At 43.6% G+C, this 21,855-nt stretch overlaps 1 protein-coding gene across 9 annotated transcripts in view; it reads right to left on the bottom strand.

Annotated features, from left to right (window-relative positions):
• LOC135901177 (phosphatidylinositol 4-phosphate 5-kinase type-1 alpha-like) overlaps positions 1–21,855 on the bottom strand; it is a 93,035-nt gene that overhangs the window by 22,610 nt on the left and 48,570 nt on the right. For 6 of the 9 annotated variants that reach the window (XR_011513976.1, XM_070537214.1, XM_065430859.2 and 3 more), the window contains exons 13-17: positions 21,071–21,133; positions 12,802–12,924; positions 6,700–6,904; positions 1,677–1,807; positions 773–861 (exon numbers count right to left, since the gene is read on the bottom strand). Coding sequence is in view for 8 of the 9 variants with exons in the window: in XM_070537214.1 (XP_070393315.1) it covers positions 773–861; positions 1,677–1,807; positions 6,700–6,904; positions 12,802–12,924; positions 21,071–21,133 (611 nt within the window). In the remaining variant the exon portion in view is untranslated. Of the gene's footprint in view, positions 1–772; positions 862–1,676; positions 1,808–6,699; positions 6,905–11,074; positions 12,148–12,801; positions 12,925–21,070; positions 21,134–21,855 lie in introns of those variants that run through there. The other 3 variants (XM_070537215.1, XM_070537216.1, XM_070537217.1) reach the window with 3 other exon arrangements.

The following is a 21,855-nucleotide window of genomic DNA, read 5'->3' on the forward strand; positions in this document are numbered from 1 at the left end:
TGAAAAAGTTAGTAATATGAGAGTGAGTACAAAATTCCCACACTTCAATTGTCTTCAGACTTGTGCTTGCCACATACTTTCTTATATGTGCTTCATAGTTTGAGGCCATCAACAGCGTGGTTTTGAAAATGCTACATCAGTTAAACTTCAACTGCAGCTAGAAAAATGAAGGTTGCCACACAAGATTTGCACGAAAGAAGAGCACAAAATGAGGAATCTGTTTTTCTGGTCTGACTCAAGTTACCAGTGCTGGGGCTTATTAAAAACTTTGTGCGCAGTGTGCAGAAATTGTTTTGTCGCAAGCAACTGCATTCGAATTCATATGCAATTTCAAACAAGTCTGCACAAGTGTCAGCGGTTATGACGGAGCTGGATAAACAACCACGACAGGCAAAAATGTTGAATGTGCATGCAACCTTTTGGATTCTGCTAGATAACAGGTAGACAAAGAAGTATGCCGAAAAGCAGAATATGAACATAAAAAAATCATCTATTTCTGTTTTGTGAAATGTTGCTAAAGTAATTTCTACTATAAGAGTGCGTATAATTCTTTTGACTCCCTAATATATTTCATTCCCGATAAACATTAAGGGGACCTAGTTTTCGGGCTTTGAGATTACACTGCATTCACAAAAGCTGAGCAGTCCATCATCTCGGATGCAAAAACAGTGCTCATTTTTCAAAGAGCCATACAGCATGACACAGCAAGATGCAGCCACTTCCTGCAGCAGTGATACGTGAAAAAAAGCACCAACTAATAATAGTTACTCACCGTTTCATTGTCGTGTAGCCCTTGTGAGTCACCGAGCGAAGGCTGTGACCCCTTATTCATCCAGTTCTTAAGGGGTGTCGTTGGGCAAGCTGCGAGATAAAAATAAATTTATTTCACTAGCCCCGGCCCAGAAGAGTTTATCAAGGTGGTTTATCAAGGTGTTCAATGTGATGAAGGATGCAATCACAGCCTGTGCATTCGGAAACACACTATCGCCTCTAAAAAAAGAAAAAAAAAAGAAGTCTACCAGCTCAATTATGGTCACAACTACAAATAAAAGGTCACCTCAATTTTCTTTTTTACAGTGAAGCTGCATAGGGGAGTTCCACAATAGTTTTCGTGCAGTGGTGTGCGCAACAGCATCCAATATTAGCCAGAGAACAGCCAGCAACAAACCCTGCTTTAAAGCCCCCAAGGTAGCCGTATCACCATGGCGTTGGTAGAGCCAGCACAGCATACAGAAACGTATTGGATATAGCGGAGAGTATAGGCATACTAAATTTGTATACAATAGAGTCTTTCTAAAAACTCGAGTATAACCTGAATTTCACCAGGTACAGTGGAGTGTTTGCAGTCTCGGGTAGATTTCGGGCGCTGGCAAACCAGACCCCCAGATTTCTGAAGGGTGTGAGAATTCTCTAATACAGCTTCGCTGCTTTCAATGTACGAGTTGCTTAAATCTGTGTACATATCTGTGCACATACACGAAGTATTTGTTTTGTTTGTTATTTGGGGAATATTATTCTCATAACCTGTACAGTCAAATATAACACACCATTTTACAGCCTCTCCGAACAGCAGTCTACAGCTACTCATACAGTAGTCAACAACTGTTGTGAAACAGTTGTCAAGCTCACGGGTGGTGAGCTTGACAATGGGCGTGAAGAATGGCTCGGGTACCCACCAATGTCTCCGCTGGAACTGGACTCCGTAAACGAAGGCGTTCCTTCCGTGTGTGTCGGGGTAGAGCCTTCAACACTGTGGGGGGGAGTCCACGTCAGGTTGCGCACGGCAGATGGCCCCAGGGAACTCACGCTGCCACACCACACAACACCAGGTGTTACATGCAGCTGGCACCCTACGCTCTGTTTCATAATTAGCAGGCAACGGTGCAAAGGCTATGCAAATAGCACGGTCATACAAGTCTTACTTTGCGCATATTATAGTGCAGTTGTTCTTGACCAGCTACTTTTTCAATAGAGCAACTACTTAATACACAAATACAACTTGTGGATATAAGGCTACATAAAATAACATGTTATTTCTGAATCTCTGTAATTCCAGTAAGCGACATACAGTCAAACCTCTATAATTCGAACTCAAAGGGGCCCGAGAATTTCTTAGAATTGAAGGAATCTCATTGAATGGAGGACTTGCATGCAGCGCTATGTTACGCGGCGTATTGTACACTGAACTAAAATGAGTGATGAGTTCTGGAAGTCACGGGGAAGGCAGGAGATGGAAATTCAAGACGACGTGAAAGACGAGAACAAGGTAAAAACAGAAGCCAACGTTTTGACAAGTGGACTTGTCTTTTTCAGGGCGATATATTTTGCATGGCAGCGCCATGCACGCTGCCGTAATGAAGCCAGGCATCTAAGCACAATTTTCTCTGCTGTTAAGCCTCACTTCAAGGCAAAATTTCCACATAACCTGAACCCCCACTTTACTGTTAAATTTAAACGTTTTTGGAGCGGGTTATACATGCCAAAATACGGTACTTGCAATGGTAGATGAGAGTAGCAGCCGTCATGCGGTCATGCTGTCAAGTTGGAAGTCCCATCATGTGATTTAGTGTGCTGCTGAGAGGACAGCTGGCGGTACGGTATGTTTGAATGAACTGCTGCAACTTACTATGCATTCAAATCACCGGGCGTTTTTGCACGTTGAAATACACATAATTTTGACAGGACCACTGCATCAGTTCAATTTAACCCGAAGTTGAAATTAATAAGATTATACTGCACTATGTTTTGGCCGTGAGTGCAAGTGGCATGCTACGGCAGCTGGTCGTAGAATTGTGTCACTCCACTCGTTCGATAGTAAATAGGCTCAGATCTGCATTGCCTTCCATGTAATATATACATCATATATGACATTAAGTATATAACATTAAGATGCAACATGAAGTATGACCCTTAATGTTACAATTTGCATGATGCAATTTGCATGATGCTAATGGCATGATGCATACCTGCATCTCCCTTTCATATGTGACGCACAATTTTTTGGTATGCGAATGCCTGCTGAGAAAAGCCTTTGTAGTGTTGCTTGCTATGTACGAAGCACAGTTATCGTTTCCTACTTTGCTAGCATGACAAATTATGGGGCACTTTCAGTGACATTACATGGGTGGAACTGGAAAAGCATGGTCTGGAGAAGTTTTGAGAGCCAGTAAGACAGTTTGTCAAAGCAAGTTGGGAGCAGTTAAAGCACTGTTTTGGAGTGTGCCGTGGTGAAAGGCCAATTAATGTTTTTGAGCATGCAGAGATACCCCGTTACATTTATAATGTTAGTGCGTTAGCAAGGTCATACTGCATTGAACTTGTGCACGGCAGTGCATTTTTATAAGTAGAACAATTTGCAGAACTATACCCGTACAAGTTTGTTCTTTCCCTCTGTCCTTTCACCGAACTGATCTGCCGTCACTTCTCCTTCATGAGACTTACAATGGAATTTAGGCCATACATTATAACAACAGATCAGACCACTTGCAAGCACTATGTGAGCAATATGTGTTCACGATTTACATACAAAGCAAATTATTTCATCTCACAGTGCTTTACTTGTGATGGGATGCTATCTGTGTTCAGCATAAACATTAAAACACATATCTTAACTGAGTGTAACATTGACTTACCACTCAGCCTGCTTGCAAGCCTTGAATTCAGTGATTGGTAGGACAAATTACATATGCAAAACTTTTATATAACCTACAGTTAGAATATTCTAAGCCAAATTAGTGTTTAGACGCAGGTGAACCTGGCTACAGCAAACCGGAGGCATTGAAGAATGATTGGAAAAAATGTATACGACAAGACCAGCAGAACACAATGGCTTTGGTTCAAGTGTACTTGTTTCACTCCAAGTAATTGCCTTCCAGGCAGCTGTGCTGCTATTATTGCTGGGGTTGGCCACTCTGCAAATTACTGGTTGCAGACTTCAATATTGGTGCATCATGGCACAACTATACTTATGCCATAATTCACATGCCGTCAAGCAGGATGATACTGGAAATTTTGCACACCACACGAGTAGCACAACAGTTCCACATCTGTATTATCAGCACAGAACAGCTTTATTAAAGCGAAGCTATTCATGTCTCACTGATTCGTCCATGAGTGCCAAAAATGCACTGCAGGAAAGCCAACTTGCATCGAGTGGCCGGCCGGTCAGTGCCTGATATTGGCACAAACCGACGAGCTTAGCAAGAATAGCGCATGTGCACAAAGTTCAGTGGAAGCGCAAGTTGTGTATGCTAGGCGTGACACTACCCCTGTCGCGACTAACTGAGCTTCCCTGCTTATCGGAGACAAGTGCACGTGAACATGGGCTCGTCTTAGGCTGAGGAAAAAAAAAATCAAAGCCCCTTCCTTAAAGAAAGATGATTGAACACCATACTACCCAGACGAACTGTATATATCTGCATTGCATTACGCGCATCATGTCATGCATTCCCGGCCGTCACCATGGGTAGGCCACGGGTGCAGCTCATAGCAGAAGAAGAGGCTGCCGTACACGAACGTAAGCGCTTGCGCGATCGTGCCCACAAGGCCAATCCCCTGTATTGGCAATGGCCTGTAGAAGCCATGTGGGAGACGTTTGTGCAGTCAAGATGCTTACTGGTCTTGTGATCGTCAGCGTGTACATGAGACCGAACACGTCTCGTTGTGATGCGGAAACGTTCTTGGCAGAAATGAAGACTTTAAAGCCACATAGTGCTCCGATCCTCGTGTGAGTGAGTAACATCGATGTTGCAAAAGAGCATGGCAAATGGATCGAGAGTTTCAAGCTATACTGTTACTCACTGAAACTGAAGAAACTAACCATGTACAAAGACCCACAACGCAACACCATTCATGCATTGATCTCACGTTTGGAAGCAGGCTGTGTCATGTTGCGATGGCAGAGCCTCTGACTGTCTACCACAGCGATCACAAGGCAATACTGTGCAAGTGTAGAGTTGTCTGTGAAGGTGTGAGTGTGTACGTGTAATCAACGGCTACATGATCTAAAATAAGGGCTATGCAACTTAACAAAATGGGTCCCATTTAACTTCAACATTCACAAAATACAATTCTAAACAAGCAATCAAATCACATATGCATAGCATCAGGTTGCTCAGCATTTTTTGGGTTCGTTGTGGGGTTGACAGCTTTGGACTTTGACTTTGATAAAGTTTGCATTGGGGAAAAGCTTTACATTCAACCATCTTTTTTTTTTTGAGGAAAGGGGCTCCGATTTTTTTACAAGTGATTTTGACAATTATGACTGTGCTTTCTCAGATTCTGGTAATATAGAATGTGGAAGAACATCACATGGTGAAAGATTGATGCACTTATTTCAGCAGCTTCAACTGGACTAGAGTACCGAATTATAAATAACTAACAAACTCGTTTCTTTAAAGTCTGCTGCTGGGCAAGTTGGTTATAGTTCACTTTATATATTAATACACTGAAAACTCAAGACATTTAGAAGAGATGCCTGCCCTGTTCTAGGTGTAGTCTATGTATTGAGCTATTTCGTGTGAAGTAAACTTGTTTCAGCTATGCCAGCTGCATTTCAATGAGTGAGAAAGCTAGAATCCTCTAGATACAGCAGAAAATATCCTAAGATGACAACTACTGCAAGCCAGAGGCTATGCTTGTCTAGTCCGACTGATATACGTCAAACAAACTTGATTAACTTTGCAAGGAGCGATCTCATTCTTCTTAGTGACTCTACCTATCAAACTAGAATACCAACTTCACAATCTTCTATAGTCTGTTCCGTACAAAGCAGGCAGTAATGTGGAGGCAATGCAAAAAATATGGTGTAGTGTATCACTTCGTGTACTTTGTAATGCAGTTAGTTTTGACCTGTGACACGCTTTGTAGAATAACTACTTCACATATTACAACTACAAGTTGTGGAAGTAATGTTATGCTAAAATATGTTTTATATGCGCATTTTTGTAGGGCGACAGACTATGACTTGGTCACAATCACAAGCAGTGAGCTGGGGCTGCTGGTAGATGGAATGTGTCACTTCATTTGTTTTGCGGTAAATTAGTTCAGATATGCGATGCCTTCTATGCAATAATTACATCATATTTTGCGACTTAAAAACATGAGACTTGCACAACTTAAAAGCATGAGACAATGTTATATTGGATTACATGATGCATATCTAATATTTCTTTCATATATGACATACTATTTTTGGCCACAATTACCAGTAGCAAGAGAAGTCTCTCTAACCTTTATAGTGTTGTTTTCTATATATGAAAGATAGGACTGTATTTACTCGATTCTAGTGTGCACTTTCTTTCCGAAAAAGGTAACACAAAAAATTAGATGTGCATTAGAGTCAAGTACGAAACCAAAACTGCAACAGTGACAAGCTATCATCATAGGCATTAAAAAAACTTCTGCCATCCAATCCGCACGGTGCTGCAAGTGGTGTTATTCTCATAGAGGAAAGAAAGAAGACCAGGAGGGAGCGTGATGCAACAATTTCAAAGCTTAGTCACTATTCTAGACACTGTCAAAATCCGCCAGGTTGTCAAATTCGCCATATTGTCATTTCTGATTGGCTCAGAGGACGGCTATGCCTTCCCTGATCGGCTCGAAATTGCGGGCTCATCACAAATGAGGGCACGTTACAATCGAGTGAACATGGCATAGGGGCACCACAAGGCTAAGCCTCAAGGGGAGGAGACCAAGTACCTGACTGTTTCCGAGGCTCGAATGGTGACAACAGTGGCAGGCGAACGTAGCACAACCGACTTTGACACATGTTCGGAGTTGGATTTGCTCCGCTCTGTGCCAGCGGGGTGCGAAGAAAAGCTCAGTGCTTCTTTCATCATGGCTGCCGTGTCTCCATCGCTGAACTTGAACACAGAGTTCTTCTCAGACGCTGGCAAGTCCGAGCCTGCCAAGAATGAATGGGAGTGGGAAGGAAATGGGGGCAAGGCAAGATTCCACATTACCGCAGTCTTCAGCAACATTTTTAACACAACTTTTCGAGTGGCGCAACAGTGGCAGAATAGAACAATACATTATCACACGCACGTAATTCATAAGCTTGTATGTATTGCTACAGGCATTGTGAGATAGCAAGTGGAGTGATTAAGCAAGCTGTTCCTTGTCACCCGAGTTCTTCCTTTAGTGCTGTGGTCCTTCTCTGTAGCATTGTGTATGCAACGCACCTTCAGCCTATGCTGCACAAGGAAGACCAATTTGATGATAACAGCGGAGCGCCCATTTGAGTGCTTGCACATTGTAGTGACCTTTTTAGGAGCAGCATTTCTGCTCGTGTGAGGTTAAACTCAGTATGACTTGCGACAGTGGTGTACTTTGTGAAGCCAACGCAACTAGATGTTTTTACACAAATTTTGAGTGCCTTCATAAAGATCACAGACACAATGCCACATTCATGCTTCTGAATGCGGTGCATGCTGGCTGAGAAATTAAAGGTGAAAAATTTGGTGGATCAAACATTTCGTTGCAATGAGTGTTAAACAATGCCTCCTTTGATTCTTGGGCAAATGTTAAAGCAGATGTTATGCAAACATAATGTTAATGACAGAAATGTTTGTGCAAACTGACACAAATCAAATGTAAATTTATGCATATGTAATGCTAATGATACAATTGCAAAGCAATGCTTATTCAAATGCAATGTGATCATGCCAATGTAACAATGAAGCAAATGTTGTTATGCCTAGTGTAACGTGCCTAGTTACAGATATTCAGTGGCCAAAGTTGTTTTCTACTTGGCAAGAACGCTCCAGAAAGAGGGAGGATGAGGCAAAGAAAGCTTCATTTTAAGAAGGCCTTCTTGTATACACACTGTTATGTGCCTTTGAGATCTAAGAACAGCATTCCCATTCTGGTTTTGGCACTAGCAATAGCCTCCACCTGATGCACCATATTTTATACCCAACTCTTCTGTGAAACACTTGGATGCACTTATACAAAAGAAGAAATGACTTCTGAGATGTGTGAGAGTTAAGAGGTCAGTAGAAAACAATATGGAATCAGAGTTATTCTGCTTTGATCAGATGTGTTTGCTACAATTGAGTCAATTAGTTTAACAATGAAAGGGGAGCAATGGACAGTGTATTTTTTGCAGTGTAGAAAACAGCTTTATTTAAGACTTGCAAGGTAATCTTACAAATAAAACAGAGGTTACATTGAGAACTGTCCAGATAAACATAACATTCAAACAACAAAAGTCATAATCTCCTACTTCAATTTCATTCATAACGTGGTAAAAAAAAGAATTACTCATACTGTGAGTAAATACTTACTTCAAAATGGACATTTGATAGTTAGGTTCAGATAAAACTTGCTAGACCACACTGTTTGAGATATGAGGCATAACGATCATGACATGTCTGAAATAAATGCGTTGTGACTCTTGCAATTGTACCTATACATGTAAGGACACTTCTGCATGAGGGCAAGAAACCTACATGGCTCAAATGCTTAGTGCTAACAAGTCTTCGTGCCATCAACAATCACAGGACGCTGCAGCGTGAAACGACAGGTGAACTATACACAAAAGAAAAGCACGAGGTTTCAATAACCGAAAATTCAGACTGCTCAAATATTTTTACACATATGTCAAACTTCATAAATGCACATTGAAATTATGATATGACAGGCAATGACGCAAGCGAATAAGAATGATTGCTCTTCAGAAGCTCAGGTGATTGCCAGTGCCACAGATCAACACATTACTTGGCATCGTTCACAATTGAAACTGACCATGATCTACACTGTAAATGATATGGATCTGCTGACAACATAATGCAGTGCAAATGGCCCTGTCCTTTCTTCTTGTCTTACGGCAACTTGTGCCAAACAAGACAGCGTGTATTACAGGCTGCTCTGGAGGCAACTGACGGCACACTGTTAGACAAGCTCTGTCTAGAAGCTGACATATTACTTTGTACATCTCATCACAAGTGGCCACCTACAAATGAGAATCACATTTGCCGCATGTAAATAGATGGCATACCCATGTAAACAGTGTGGCACGTAATTGACAATGCAGTAAAACCTCGTTAGTTCGATGCATGTAGGAAGAGGAAAAAAGATAAATTAAGCAGATATCTGAATTGTACAAAAAAGAAAGCTTTGGAGAAAAAAGGCTCGAAACTTCGTATATCTGCTAAATGGTTATGTTAAGCAGTTGGTATTGTGAGGATGCTTGGTTTGGTAGCCTACAGCACCCAGAATTATGTTCCTGATGTGGACAGCACACATCCTTTCTTGGAAAGGCCACCAGTGCACTTGGCCAAGCTGAACGTTGCGTGCTGTGCACAGCACGAGGAGCGCACTTTGGTATTTACATTATTCTTACCGATATTGGTCATACAATGGTCATTATTCTGGCCACTGTTTCAGTGTGGCCCACTGTATGACTTAAGTATCTCCTTTCACAGCACCGGAAGCTTTCATTGAGAAACACTGAGACACTCCTTGAACATTACACTTTGAAGCGGCAGCCTAAATTTTTCCCCGTCAGCTCAGATCAGCTCTTGTTGAAAACTGACAGCCCCTACAGATTTTCCCATTCTTAGCTGTTAGGATTTAAAAACATGCATGTAAGTCAGGATTTTTTCTCTGCTCATCTAGCCCTAGCGGTGCCCTATTAGTGGAGCCACCCTCACTATTACCATGATATTAAAAGATACAGCCAGGGTATGCTGCTCTGACGCTTGAACTGAAACCTGGCGCAGACAGACATCAGTATTGATCAGGTGTCAAATTAAATCAAGTTAAGTATGCATGAGGAATGACGAGATTGCATAAATTATACGAGCTATCCGTACTATTGAATAACTCAATATCGAACTATGGAGGTTTTACCGTATGTCCCGAAGACAAAATTAGGCACACCGCTGTACTTTCAGTTGGCACCTACTGAAAACATTCTTTTGTTGATGCAGTGCCCACTACTAATAATAACATGCCTTCATTATAGCTAGAATATTTAACAGCCTTAAGTAGCAACAAGTTACAAAAGGAAAATGCTACAATGCTTCATAGGCATTTACAAATGCACAAAAATTTCACAACACTAGAAAGACAATTGCTACATATGCGTGCCAACATACAGCCGCCAAGCACAGACGATGAGGATGCGTAAACAACACGCACAGGGATTGAACATTTAAATGGCATAGTGTTTTAACCCTTTCGCTGTCACCGACGTACGGGTACGTCATCGCGCTTCCCCCCCTACATGTCACTGACGTACCGGTACGTTCTCTATCGCGCGTTCAAAATTTCGCGCCTGAGCGCAAAGCTGGCGCTCCTGGATTGGCCACGCTATCTGTTGACTCCTTCTACAAGTTCGTATATTCGCCCCGACCTGTCCAAGTCCATGTATTGAAGAGTACAGTGCGACTGCCACTCCCCACTTTCTCTTTGCTGAGTGGCGCGGTGGCTCCGCGTTCGCTGGATCATGCGTAGCGCGCGTGTGGTTATGGGTTCAAGGGTTGTTCTGCCTTCTCCGCTGGTTTGAAGGTTTTTATTTTTATTCTGTTGGTGTGTCTGCTACGGCGCGTCAAGTTCAGGCGCACGTGCCGTTGCCTCTCCGAAAAGAGTGACTCGATTGCTGCTTTCGCTCTCTCGCCGCACCCTCGCTTCCGACTTGCAGCAGTAAACATAAAGCCCTTCGAACTTTGTTTAGCCCTTTTCCATCTCCCTCTGTCTTGTTCACGCAACGTCCCATTTCTCTTGTGCGGGCGACTGAAAGGGCATCCTCCTCCCTGCGCGCTGTTACTTTCGGATGGCTGAGCGCGCGGGACCTTCGTCTGCTCATTGGAGCGGTGGCTCAATTCCGATTCAGAATACGAGCCGAGCTCGGATTCGAACTCGGACAGAGTCGCGTGCCAGGAAGAGGGTTCTGCATCATCAGATGCGGATGTTGAACGGATTTTATAGTCAGGCTGATGATGATGATGATGATGTTTACTAACAACAGCTGCAGAACACTGAAATGTGCATATTGCATTGACTATGTTATTTGTATACCAATTATAATCAAAAATAAATTGCTATGTTCATTCCCTGTTATGCTCGTTCCCTAAAACCAACCCGACACTGGGGGTACGTCACGGCCAGAAAGGTCCGACAGCGAAAGGGTTAAGACAAAGTGGCCTTGCAAATAATATAGTAAACTCCTTACAACCATTCTAAATTACAATTCTAAGACTGCAGCCTCAGTAAAGACAACAAAAGTAGTCATAAGTATTAACACTGAAGGTAGCTGTCACTATGTATTAGATACAAGACGAATTTCAAGTAAGGACTTTTCTGCCACCTGGTCTGATAACTTTTACACGGGGGTGTCAATGCTATCTGCTAAATGTATCCCTTTGAGCTTGCAACCCACTGTTCAACAGTGCACAATTAGTTGTACCTACCCAATAAGTGCTGGCGTTACTGCATTTTTACACATAGGATATGAACAGATATGAACATCTAAAAGAAAGATATAAATAGACAAGAGCTTATTGTCAGAGCTAAAAAACAGATACGCACACAAATACTCACAATATACGGTAATGACCACATAGTGTTACAAAGAAATACTGCCGATACTGTGAAAATTATATGAACATCAACATGAAGTTTTTGTTGGTCTGCCTCTTGGCAGATAGATATAGCGCTAAAGTCAGAGTCTTAAATCAGGCAACATACACTGCTATACAATATACAAATAAAAGCTATGCTTGGCTACTGCACAAGGAGAGTGGCTTACACACCGCAATGTTTGCATAAAAATATGCCACGACATTTCCATTCCATTAGCAAGTTGATCCATCTATTAACAGCATTTGCTGCTAACTGTGCCAACAACAGGCAACAACAGGCACACACATGCATGTCGCCACAGGAGGTAAGAAGAAAAGTTAAAAATTGAGTCCATAGGAGGAGTATCATGAGGTGCAGTTTTCCCCCTGCGAGCAACAAGTGGGGGCCCGAGCTCTTGTTCAAACTGCAGACACGGCAGTAGGGACGGCGGCAGCAACGGCAACAGCAATGGTCCTTGTGGTGGCTTGGCGCTGCCCGCTGTGGCTTGTTGGGGCCCGCACTGCTACGGCTGCTGCTGCTGCCTCCATTCATCAAGCATGGTCGGGCTGCTTCTCTTGCGAGCTTCACGCGTGCCACAATTGATGCACAACCATGAAGGGCCAGAACGCTTCCCGACCACACAAGAGCACGCAACAATGCACTTGAACATATAGTCGTGCCAATACAGTACATGGGGCACCTTTGGAAATAAAGACAGAACACTGACGGAGTTGGTATTCTAAAAAATGTTTGGCACCTGTGAACAAATGAAAATGTCTGTTCTTAAAGAACTCTAACTTGGGGAGTGCTCCGTTTTTATTTGCCAAGATTTTGCCCAATGAGACAGGGTTCCATCAGACCTTCAATATCAAGGAGTGCCTTTGCCTTTGCCAAAGCAACAAACTTGGGCTACAAGCAGTGTTCCTGAACTTGTGCTCTCTTTACAAAAAAGCAAATGTGTGGTATTTGTAGTTTCTGGGTCAGTCGCAGTTGTAGGTAAATTAAATGCTGCAATGCTGCAGTTCTGTTCAGGGTCCAACAGCTGCTGCCCACTTCACTAAGGCTTTATGAAAGCTTGGCACCATGGTTCACAGCATAGTAATGACAAACAAAACAACCACAAAAGAATTATGCATTACTGTGTGTTAGCTTCAATTAGCGTTACAACAAACAGAGTTGCTTCTTGATCACACTGCAAAGGCTGTCATCTACAAAACTCTGGCTATTGATAGATACCTTGATCTCTGCTTGGTGATGTGTCTGCTTCCGTTTCTTCCTTGATGACATCCTGTTCGTTGGCTGAAACCTGACGTGTTCTCCCAGGAGCTCCTTTCCTCTTTGAAGGAGAGTGCTTCAGTGCTGTGTGAAGAATGTGAGAGAAGAATGCGGGTATCATAAGTGAGAACACATGAATAAATAGAAGGCCTTTGCTAGTAAAAAGGAGAAGAAGCATGTAAAGAAAGAAAGAAAGGATAAAGGAAAAGCTGGCTAATTGAAGAATAGAGGTCCCAAGGGGAACCAATAGGAAGAGAAGCAGCGCAAACTTTCGTGCAGGCTTCTACACACTAGCAATGATTTTCCACAAACTTCGGATAAACCTCTGCCCCAGAGAAAGGGCCAAAAAACTAGAAAACGGAGCTCACAAGACGTGGTGGCTACGCAACTTCTTGGTCCACCAGCATGTAAAAACAAAATAAGTCTTTTGAGACAAAACTCATCTACACACACTTGAAAAGTTAGCTTCAAGCATAACTGCACAATCAATTATAGAAGACCACAGTGATCTACACAGCTGTCAACAACAGGTTTCCCAAGTCCCCATGCTCAGTACAACAGATCTCCTGCATGCAATACAACGCAGATGACACTAGAAAAGAAAAGGGGCGTGTATCGAACATAGTTTGCGCACTTTGTTGTTGAGACTAGGTGAAATCAAAACTCAGACTTCCTACAACAGCCTGCTTTAAAAAGCAAAATTAGGTTAAACACTGAAATCCGCTTATGCCTGCCATCATTACAGTATTTGCCACAGTTCAGTGCTACCCATCTGTTTATCACTTTGTTTCAATGATAGCTAGCTTTTTGTCTGCTTCAACCAGCATTAAAGAGGCCCTACGGTGCAAATTATGCTTGGTTTAGTTCAGCATTTGTTTACTGTAGGACCTAATGTTCTTCAGCGGCAGTGAAAGCACCAAGATCAGGGCATTTAATATATTACCAGAGACAAGCTTATGTGCTGACAGCAACATCCCACACCAACGATTTTAGCAGCAGACGTGAGGTAGAAGGCATGTGAAACGTACGTCTTATGTCCTTCATTCCGATTGGTTGCGCATTAAGATCATACTACACAAGTCCACACAGTGCATATAGTCAAAACTTCATAAACAAAAGCATGTTTTACGCTTTTCATAGTTACAAAGAGGCCTCAGGTCTATGCACTATTTATAAATAAAAAGGTTAAACTGACACCACAGGTGCATGGCCCAATGGCTTACACAAAGCATGCCCTTCACCTCATGTGGTGTTGGGCTCGTTGGTAACTTAGGCTCTTCCAAAAATGTGCCATTATGTGGGACGATACACAGCACCTTGCTTCTTTGCCGGATCTTACGGATCAATTCTGTCAGATGAAAGATGCTCAAAGAGAGTTTTAGTCTGGCCTCAACCTTGGAGACACAGATGTGTAGAGCAGCACTGGCCATGCCATCTTGTGACACATTGACCACAGCTCACAGAACTATAACTGTAAAGAATGTGTTCTACCCATTTGCTGGTGCAAAGGCATTGGCAACAGCAATCATTATCATACATTAGATTTATTTCCTTTTCCCCCCTTTCTGTGAACAATGATGGAACACTACAGTTTGTTGAGTGTTGTGGTGAAGGCATCACAAGAAGTCACTAGCGGCACTGTGCTAACTTGCACGATGGACATGGCTATTGTCACTATAGCAATGTCATCAGCCAAAAAGTATGGATGTGGGTTGTGATAGAACAACCATAGCGAGACGACGGCTTCAGCTATCTTAACATAAGGCATGATTTGATTGGAAGTAGCACCGAGTCCTCACTAGGTGAGCGAAATCCGAAAGGGTATGTGTCCTTCCCTTTCCTTTCATTTTTTTTTTTTAGTCCGAGTCAATCTTTTAAAATTCATTTTGTGTTCACCTCAGGACCATACAAGGAACTCGTTAGGACACAACATGCTGATAAAATAACATCGCAGGGTCCCTTTTGAGACATGTGATAAGACAACATCTTCAGTTACTACTAGAAAATATAAAAATCTTCTAGCAGCAACTAGCAGTAACAAGTCCTAGCAATTTTCTAGCAGTAACAAGTCGACCGAAGGGGCACTCCGGTCGACTTGTTAAATAAGGAGACGGCTTTTTTGGATGGTTAAGATTTGGATGAGGTGGCGCCACTGTGCATGGGTTAAATAGATGGGTGTTTCCTTAAAATTAAGTTGTTGAAGTTTGCGCGTTGTGGTGTCGTCTCCCTTCTTTCCTTGTCCGCTGGCGTTAAATATGCTTTCCAAGTCGTAAAATAAGGTTCCCAATAATTTTTACAATGGAAAGCATGTTTATTGGCATTCAATAATACCTGTTTGGAAAGCTTAGACTCTCCCCTATTTTTCAACATAACCGCCGTTGAGATCAATGCATTTTTGCATGCGGTGTACCATCTTCTTTATACCTGAATTGTGGAACTCTCCCGCTGCGCCGTAAAGGTAGCTGAAACCTCTTCTTTCAGCTCCTCTCTGGTTCTGAAATGCATCACACCCAGGTGTTTCTTCAATTCAGGGAAGAGATGGTAGGCCATTGGGGCTATGTCTGGGCTGTAGGGCGGTTGTGTGACAGTATCCCATCCCAATTCGTTGATGAGATCGTTTGTTACATGGGCAATGTGTGGATGAGCGCTGTCCTCATGGAAACACACTCCTTTTGTGAGCATGCCTCTCCTGTTTTGAATTGAGTGGTGAAGGCTCTGCAAAATCTCAAAGTAGCGGTCCACATTGGTTGTTGTACTGACAGGCATGACTTCGCACAACAATAAACCCTTCCTGTCCCCAAAGACGCTTGCCATCACTTTGCCAGCAGACAGTGTTTGTTTGAACTTCCCCGACTTCGGTGACTCTGGATGTTTCCATTGACAGGATTGTTGTTTCGTTTCCAGTGTCGTGTAGTAGACCCAGGTCTCGTCCCCAGTGACAACAGAGTCTGAGAATTCCTCGTCGTCGGTTTCGTAGGCCTGAAGAAATTCGCAGGCTGCTTCAACATGTTGCCGTTTGTGGTCTTCCATAAGCATTCTTGGGACCCACCTTGCACAAACCTTGGCATACTCTAAATGGTCTGTCAAAATTTTGTCAATGCAGGTCTTGCTGACATAAGGGATCACCTCGCAGAGCTACTGAACCATCACCCTTCGATCTTTCAGCATTGTTTCTTCCACTTATACAATTGTTTCATCCGAAACCGATGGCAGTTTATAACGCTGTTCATCATGGACGTCTGTACGTCCGTCTTTGAATTCTCTGCATCAATTGCACAAGTGTTGCACGCTCATACACTTTTCTCTGTAGACTTCACATAGTTGGGAACGAATGTCTACTGGAGCAGTGTTCTTTGCATTAAAAAAAATGGCTGTGGCTTAGGTAAGGTTAAGCCCAGGATGCGAAACATACTAGCCTTTATTTTAGTTGTTGAACCACTGTTAGCCTGGTGGACTGCTGTTGCTTGGCTATATTTGGTTCGGCTAGATGAAGAACAACTCATGCGTTACTCTGCTTCGCCTTCAAGAGTGGAACGCGACAGCGTTCCTGTCGACCCGCCAAGGTGTGTAAGAAAATGGGCTACAGCGCAGCGACTACGTGCCCCGCATTGGACGCGGTGAGCGTCGAGCAACGCAGCGTTCGGCGCGGCAACGAAATGTGCGCCTGAGCAAGCGACGCACGCCTGAGCCTTAGAAACAGCTCGTTTCTAAGGCAACACCGCATTCACTAGAGGCGCTTTTGTACCGCTTTGAAGCATCGTACTGGTGGCTCAGTGGTAGCGTCTCCGTCTCACACTCCGGAAACCCTGGTTCGATTCCCACCCAGACCCTCTTGCAAGAGTTGAGCCAAAGCCACCTAGAAACAAGCGCAGCAGCTTATATACCACCGCGACGCCGCGAGTTGGAGCCCCGTTTCTCCTCTGTCGTGACGTCACGGTGTCACGTGGTATGGCATGGGGTCAAAGGTCATTGAAGGCGACACCGCCGAGCCTGAGGAGCTGGGTTGAGCTCTCATAATATGCTTCGCATAAAAATGAAGAACGAGTCATAAAGTGTAATTCGTACCTGGTGGGAGAAGCGAGTGGGAGCTCCATCTCTAACGGCTGCCAAGCCAAGACTGAGCATCGCAGACAGATCTCTGGGGCTGGGACTGGGAGAGGGGGAACCAAGCTACACGCCAGTGTCGCTGGATCCCGCGTTCTTCGCAAATGCAGCTTCTTGGGAACCTTATTTTACAGACAACCCTCGTATCAGGGGCCTCAACACACCTTCGTCAGTATGTTTGCCAGGAAGCAAGTGCCACTTACAGCATGTCAGCAATTGGTAAAAGGCATGAACTAAAATCGTTTAAGCACTCTTTTCTAGTACAGTAACACCTCATTAAACTGTGCCTGCTTTAACAGTAGTTTCGTTTTAAAAGCAGTAAAGTCAAATCCCCGACTCAGCAGCCATTGAAGATAATGTGTTTTGTATTCACATAAACCGTACCAGCTTATTGCGTACGTATCAGTTAACACATAGTGTTTCCACTTTTCGTTGCGCAAACACGGCGGTGTGTCGTCTCCATTGGGCGGCCCGGCAGAACAACAGGCCTCAGAGATCGGAACAACTGCCTCCAAGCACCCTGTGCATTCGTGCGTGAAGCCACATCAACATCATTACGGTGGCGCGCCTGAGAGCGTTGTGGCGTCGCACAAGCGAGGACTCACATCATGCTGAAGCTCAGATAAAAAAGACGCCGGATGCTCAGCATAGAAGAAATCGTGTTATCGAACGTTACATGAAGAAGTCGGTGCTGGCACGTGACAGGGACCTGCTGTTGACTACGGTGTGTAGTATTTGGAATGCAAAGAAGTTGCTTGGCAGCCTTGCTGTGACCACGAAGAGATGTCGGCTACGAGGTTAAACTTTTCGCCACCGTTGCCTCTGTTGTTGCCAAAGTGTCGGCTAGCAATAGTGATGAGGACGACACGGAAAGCGACAGCATGGGCGATTCAGGCCGGACAGTGGCAAAGGCTGCGCGTTATGTCAGCCTCATGAATGCAATCGTCGCGACGAGAACAGCGCCCTGCAATGTAAAAGGCGCCCTGCAACTTCTGCAGCGCTACCGCGTGTGCATGGAGAATACGTAACGCCAACGAGGGAATCTGCCATGCGAGTGTTTGCCGAGAAGAGGGGGGACTGGTTGAAAAGCTGCCTCGCAGCTCCAGTAAATTTGAGGCCGCTGTCGTCACTGCTAGGATGCCGTGGCATCAAACAAAAACAATACTTTTGTCGCGCATAAGTGAATAAATACTGCATGTTCTTTCCCCTTTCATCGCACTCTCTCCGAGTTCCGTTTTCGACAGGTAAGTGGTCGATCTCATGCTATTTTGGTTAAACAGTACTACCGTTTATTATGCACTTTTTCTGAGCTCTGGCCAACTACGGTTTAACGAGGTTTCACTGTACAAAATAAAGATGGCAAGTCACATGAAGTGCTGACAATGAGAATAAATGACATGGAGGAGTAACAATGCAGTGCTTCCAAGTGAGAAGTATCCCCTTCTGACAACAGTAGAAACAGAGGTAAAAAACTGGTGCCCCAACCACGCCATGTCAGATATTCAAGCCGATGTGCTGCCAGTGGTGCTGCATGCCAACAGCTGCTTGCTTCCTATCACTTGACCCGCTACACTACATCATTCTACGTGGTGATCTCGCTTTTGTGTGATCTTGCCTCATCAAGGAACAAAAATAGTTTAGCGTTGTTTTGCTAGATGCCTTTGACTTTCAGCCCTTTTAAGCCTAATGTGTTAACTGCAATGGGGTTCCCATGTTTAACTACAGTATACTGCAGTTTTGGTTCGTCTTTTTCATTTCTCTTCTTTTTGGAACCTCTTTTCACTTGAAAGCGGCAAATTTGGTAAAATAATCGGCATTAACAAGAGACTGTTGCATTTATAGCTTGAGTTCATTGCATTGTTACAGGATAGTGTTGCAATAACACGACACTGCATATCTAAAGAGACCCTGAACCACTCCTCGAACTAGGTGAAGAAACCCATTCTGCAGATAGCATGCGCAACTGTCAACATCACAGCCAAATTTTTGCACTTGTGCGCGGTGCGTGGGGCTCACAAGTGAAGTGCGTTGTTACCTTTTCACGAAGACCCCCTTTTCAACAAAACCCTTCTCCTCACACTTTTCGAGGCTGCTATATTCCGTCATATAGCATATTCCCATACACGGCTGCTATTGGCCAATAGCTGACATCTATCAAGAAACGTCAGTCGACTATCGTATGATCACTCGGCTGTGCTCACCCATGTAGGAAAATTTGGCCAGGCTGCTTATCGGGGTGTTGTAGCTGTCGCTAATTTAGATTAGCCTGGAACACACAATTAGCCTCAAACTATGTGAAACTTAAGCCCAGACAACACATACGCTATACCTTCTATACCTTGAGATGAATGTGGTGGTTAGTATCTACAAGAGGCGCGCATCAGTGTGCACTTGCTCCTGGCCACTCCTGACTAGATGTGCTTCGAAATGACTTTCGCATTGAATGCCCCAAAGTGCGCAATCTGGATTCACCTGTGATCTTTGATAACTTTCAACAAACTGTACATCAGATAGCAAATAATACCTGTTTCTCATGTTTTTTCCACAGCAATTTCACTTCTCTCTGATCCCTTATTTATAAAAACCATAGGAGTGACGGCATGGTGTTGTTTAAGTGCCTTTCTGCTGCGGTATAGTTTATGTGTCATCTTACATGCAGCAAAGTCGTATCTACTGTGAAAAGCACAACCCAAAAGGACAGGCATGAGCCTCGGAGATCTTTGGCATAAAGCAACGTGCTGCATTGGGGGTTTCAGAGGTAATGTCACACGCTCGCTACCTCAATTTGCATGACACCTTACAAGCTGTGGGATGAACTTCATGTTAAAATGTTCATATTGCATGTGGCAGAGCCACGGTTGAAGCTTGGCCGAGGAGGGATCTCTTACTGTGTGTGACTGATATGTGGATAGTGTTGTCCTCATGCTAAAGGAAAGTAATGCAGCATAAAAAGATAATTCTCTGAAAAAGGCAGCATGATTTGACATTTGTTTATGAATGTCAGCTGCACTACTGGACCATGGAAATCAATCCCTGCTCTTTTTCCAATGCCTTTTGAGTAACTAAATGCCAAGACCCCTGTTTATGATTTTTAGTCAGCACCAGTTTCTTACATATACGATTAGTTTAGTGTGCAAAAGGTAACTGCAATGCCCCAGAAATATAAAATTAATGGCTTCATAAAAACAATACATAGCACTGAGGCTCTTGAAGTTGAAAATGGTTCTAGTCAATGACAAAGAATGAGCACTTTTCTGGTATGTAATACTACACCTTTGGATACGCAGCATGCAAAGATCAAGTGCCACATTCTTTAACTACTGTTGAATACTTACAGAAGTAATAGCCTTCAATAGGAGCCCTCAATATTCAATTGCTGTAAGGTTGCGCATCCACTGCTATTATGTAAATGAGGTACTACCAGAACAGAAAACAGAAACCAGTCTGCCACTGTCAACTTACTGCACATTTAACAAGTCACTAAATTTTAAACAGCTGCCCTATGACATGCAGCCACTCCACTCCACACAAAAGCCAATGTGGCAGTGGTTCACTGAAGCCCTCTTTTCAGCAACTAAATACACCAAACATCGACCAACAGGGCAATGGTTAAGTCCTGCCATTATTTTGGCAACAAACTAGCCAAGCACACGGAAAAAAAAAAAGAAAATAGAGTAAAGGAGCCTGTTATCATAGATAGGAAACTACACAGACACAAAGCAAAGCTATTAATGAAAGCTCAAAGCAGAAAGCATTGCAAGCACTGCTAACACCAAGCAGTTCTATGCAGGCAAGTGATGGCTACTGCGAAAGCAATTGGCCCCGAAAACATAACTACACGTGCCCTTGCACACAAGGCTCAAGGCAGGATACAAAGCTCACATCCCGAGACGAGAGAGAGAAATCTAGTAGGCCTGACAAAAGCGATCGGCGTTGACAAGAGAGAGCAAGAGCGAAGTGCAAATTGCTAGTGCTAGAACAAGACCTTGCTCGGCTGTGCTTGGCAAGGTGGTACTAACTAATCAGTTCCTCACACAGGCAAAGCCCCAGCAGCAAGCAAAGGCGTAAGCATAAGAAAAGGGAACAGGGAAAAGGGGTGTAAGTAAAAAAATCTGGTGAAGCCTACCTAAGACACTAGACACCAGGGCTCTAAATTTGCGATGAGGGCCCTTGATTTCAGGGAGATCCACTAGTTTCGAGGATTTCGGGGAAAAGAAACAGGAGGCAATGTGGAGGAGGAGGAGGAAGAGGAAAAAGCCAAGTGGGAGAACGAGTGTGAGGCGGATGCAAGATGAGAGAGAGAGAGACAGAGAGAGGGGAAAGAAAAAAAAAAGAGGATTTCAATTTAAGATGGTCGCAAAGCAGTGACAGTGACAACAACGAGTATACAAACACTGTGACCACAGGCCACCACATTGATGACACAGCATTGCACGTAAGGACAACTAAAAAAGCACACACTTCTTGCAGCAGGCCTATCCACCTGCTGCTATCTGAGGCTAAATGGTGCAACTGTAAGCAAGGACTGATGGCACAGGCTTACAAAGCTTTCGTGCAAGTTAGCTTAGACTTCATGAGAAAGACAGTGGTAATTTGCGTATTTCTCAAAACAGTTAATTTCACACAGCCCATGCCAACTTGCATTCTGTGTGCACTGCTCGCAGCAAATTTCCTGTCTTCCTTAGCTGAATTGTGCTGCATGTATCATTCAATCTCTGAGTGCACTCAAATGGCTAGTCAGTTAACATATTAGCTGTTTTCCTGCAAGTGCACAACAAAGGACATGAAACTAAATTTTTCTGTCTAGCATTAAGCATGTGAGTAGGTGGGACAATTTTAATAGCTGCACTCGCAATTGATGACACGAACTAAAATTTTGGCAGCTACCAAGTATCATTGACTGTGAAGAAC

The sequence above is a fragment of the Dermacentor albipictus genome, chromosome 4, assembly GCF_038994185.2.
Source record: "Dermacentor albipictus isolate Rhodes 1998 colony chromosome 4, USDA_Dalb.pri_finalv2, whole genome shotgun sequence".
NCBI lineage: Eukaryota > Metazoa > Arthropoda > Arachnida > Ixodida > Ixodidae > Dermacentor > Dermacentor albipictus.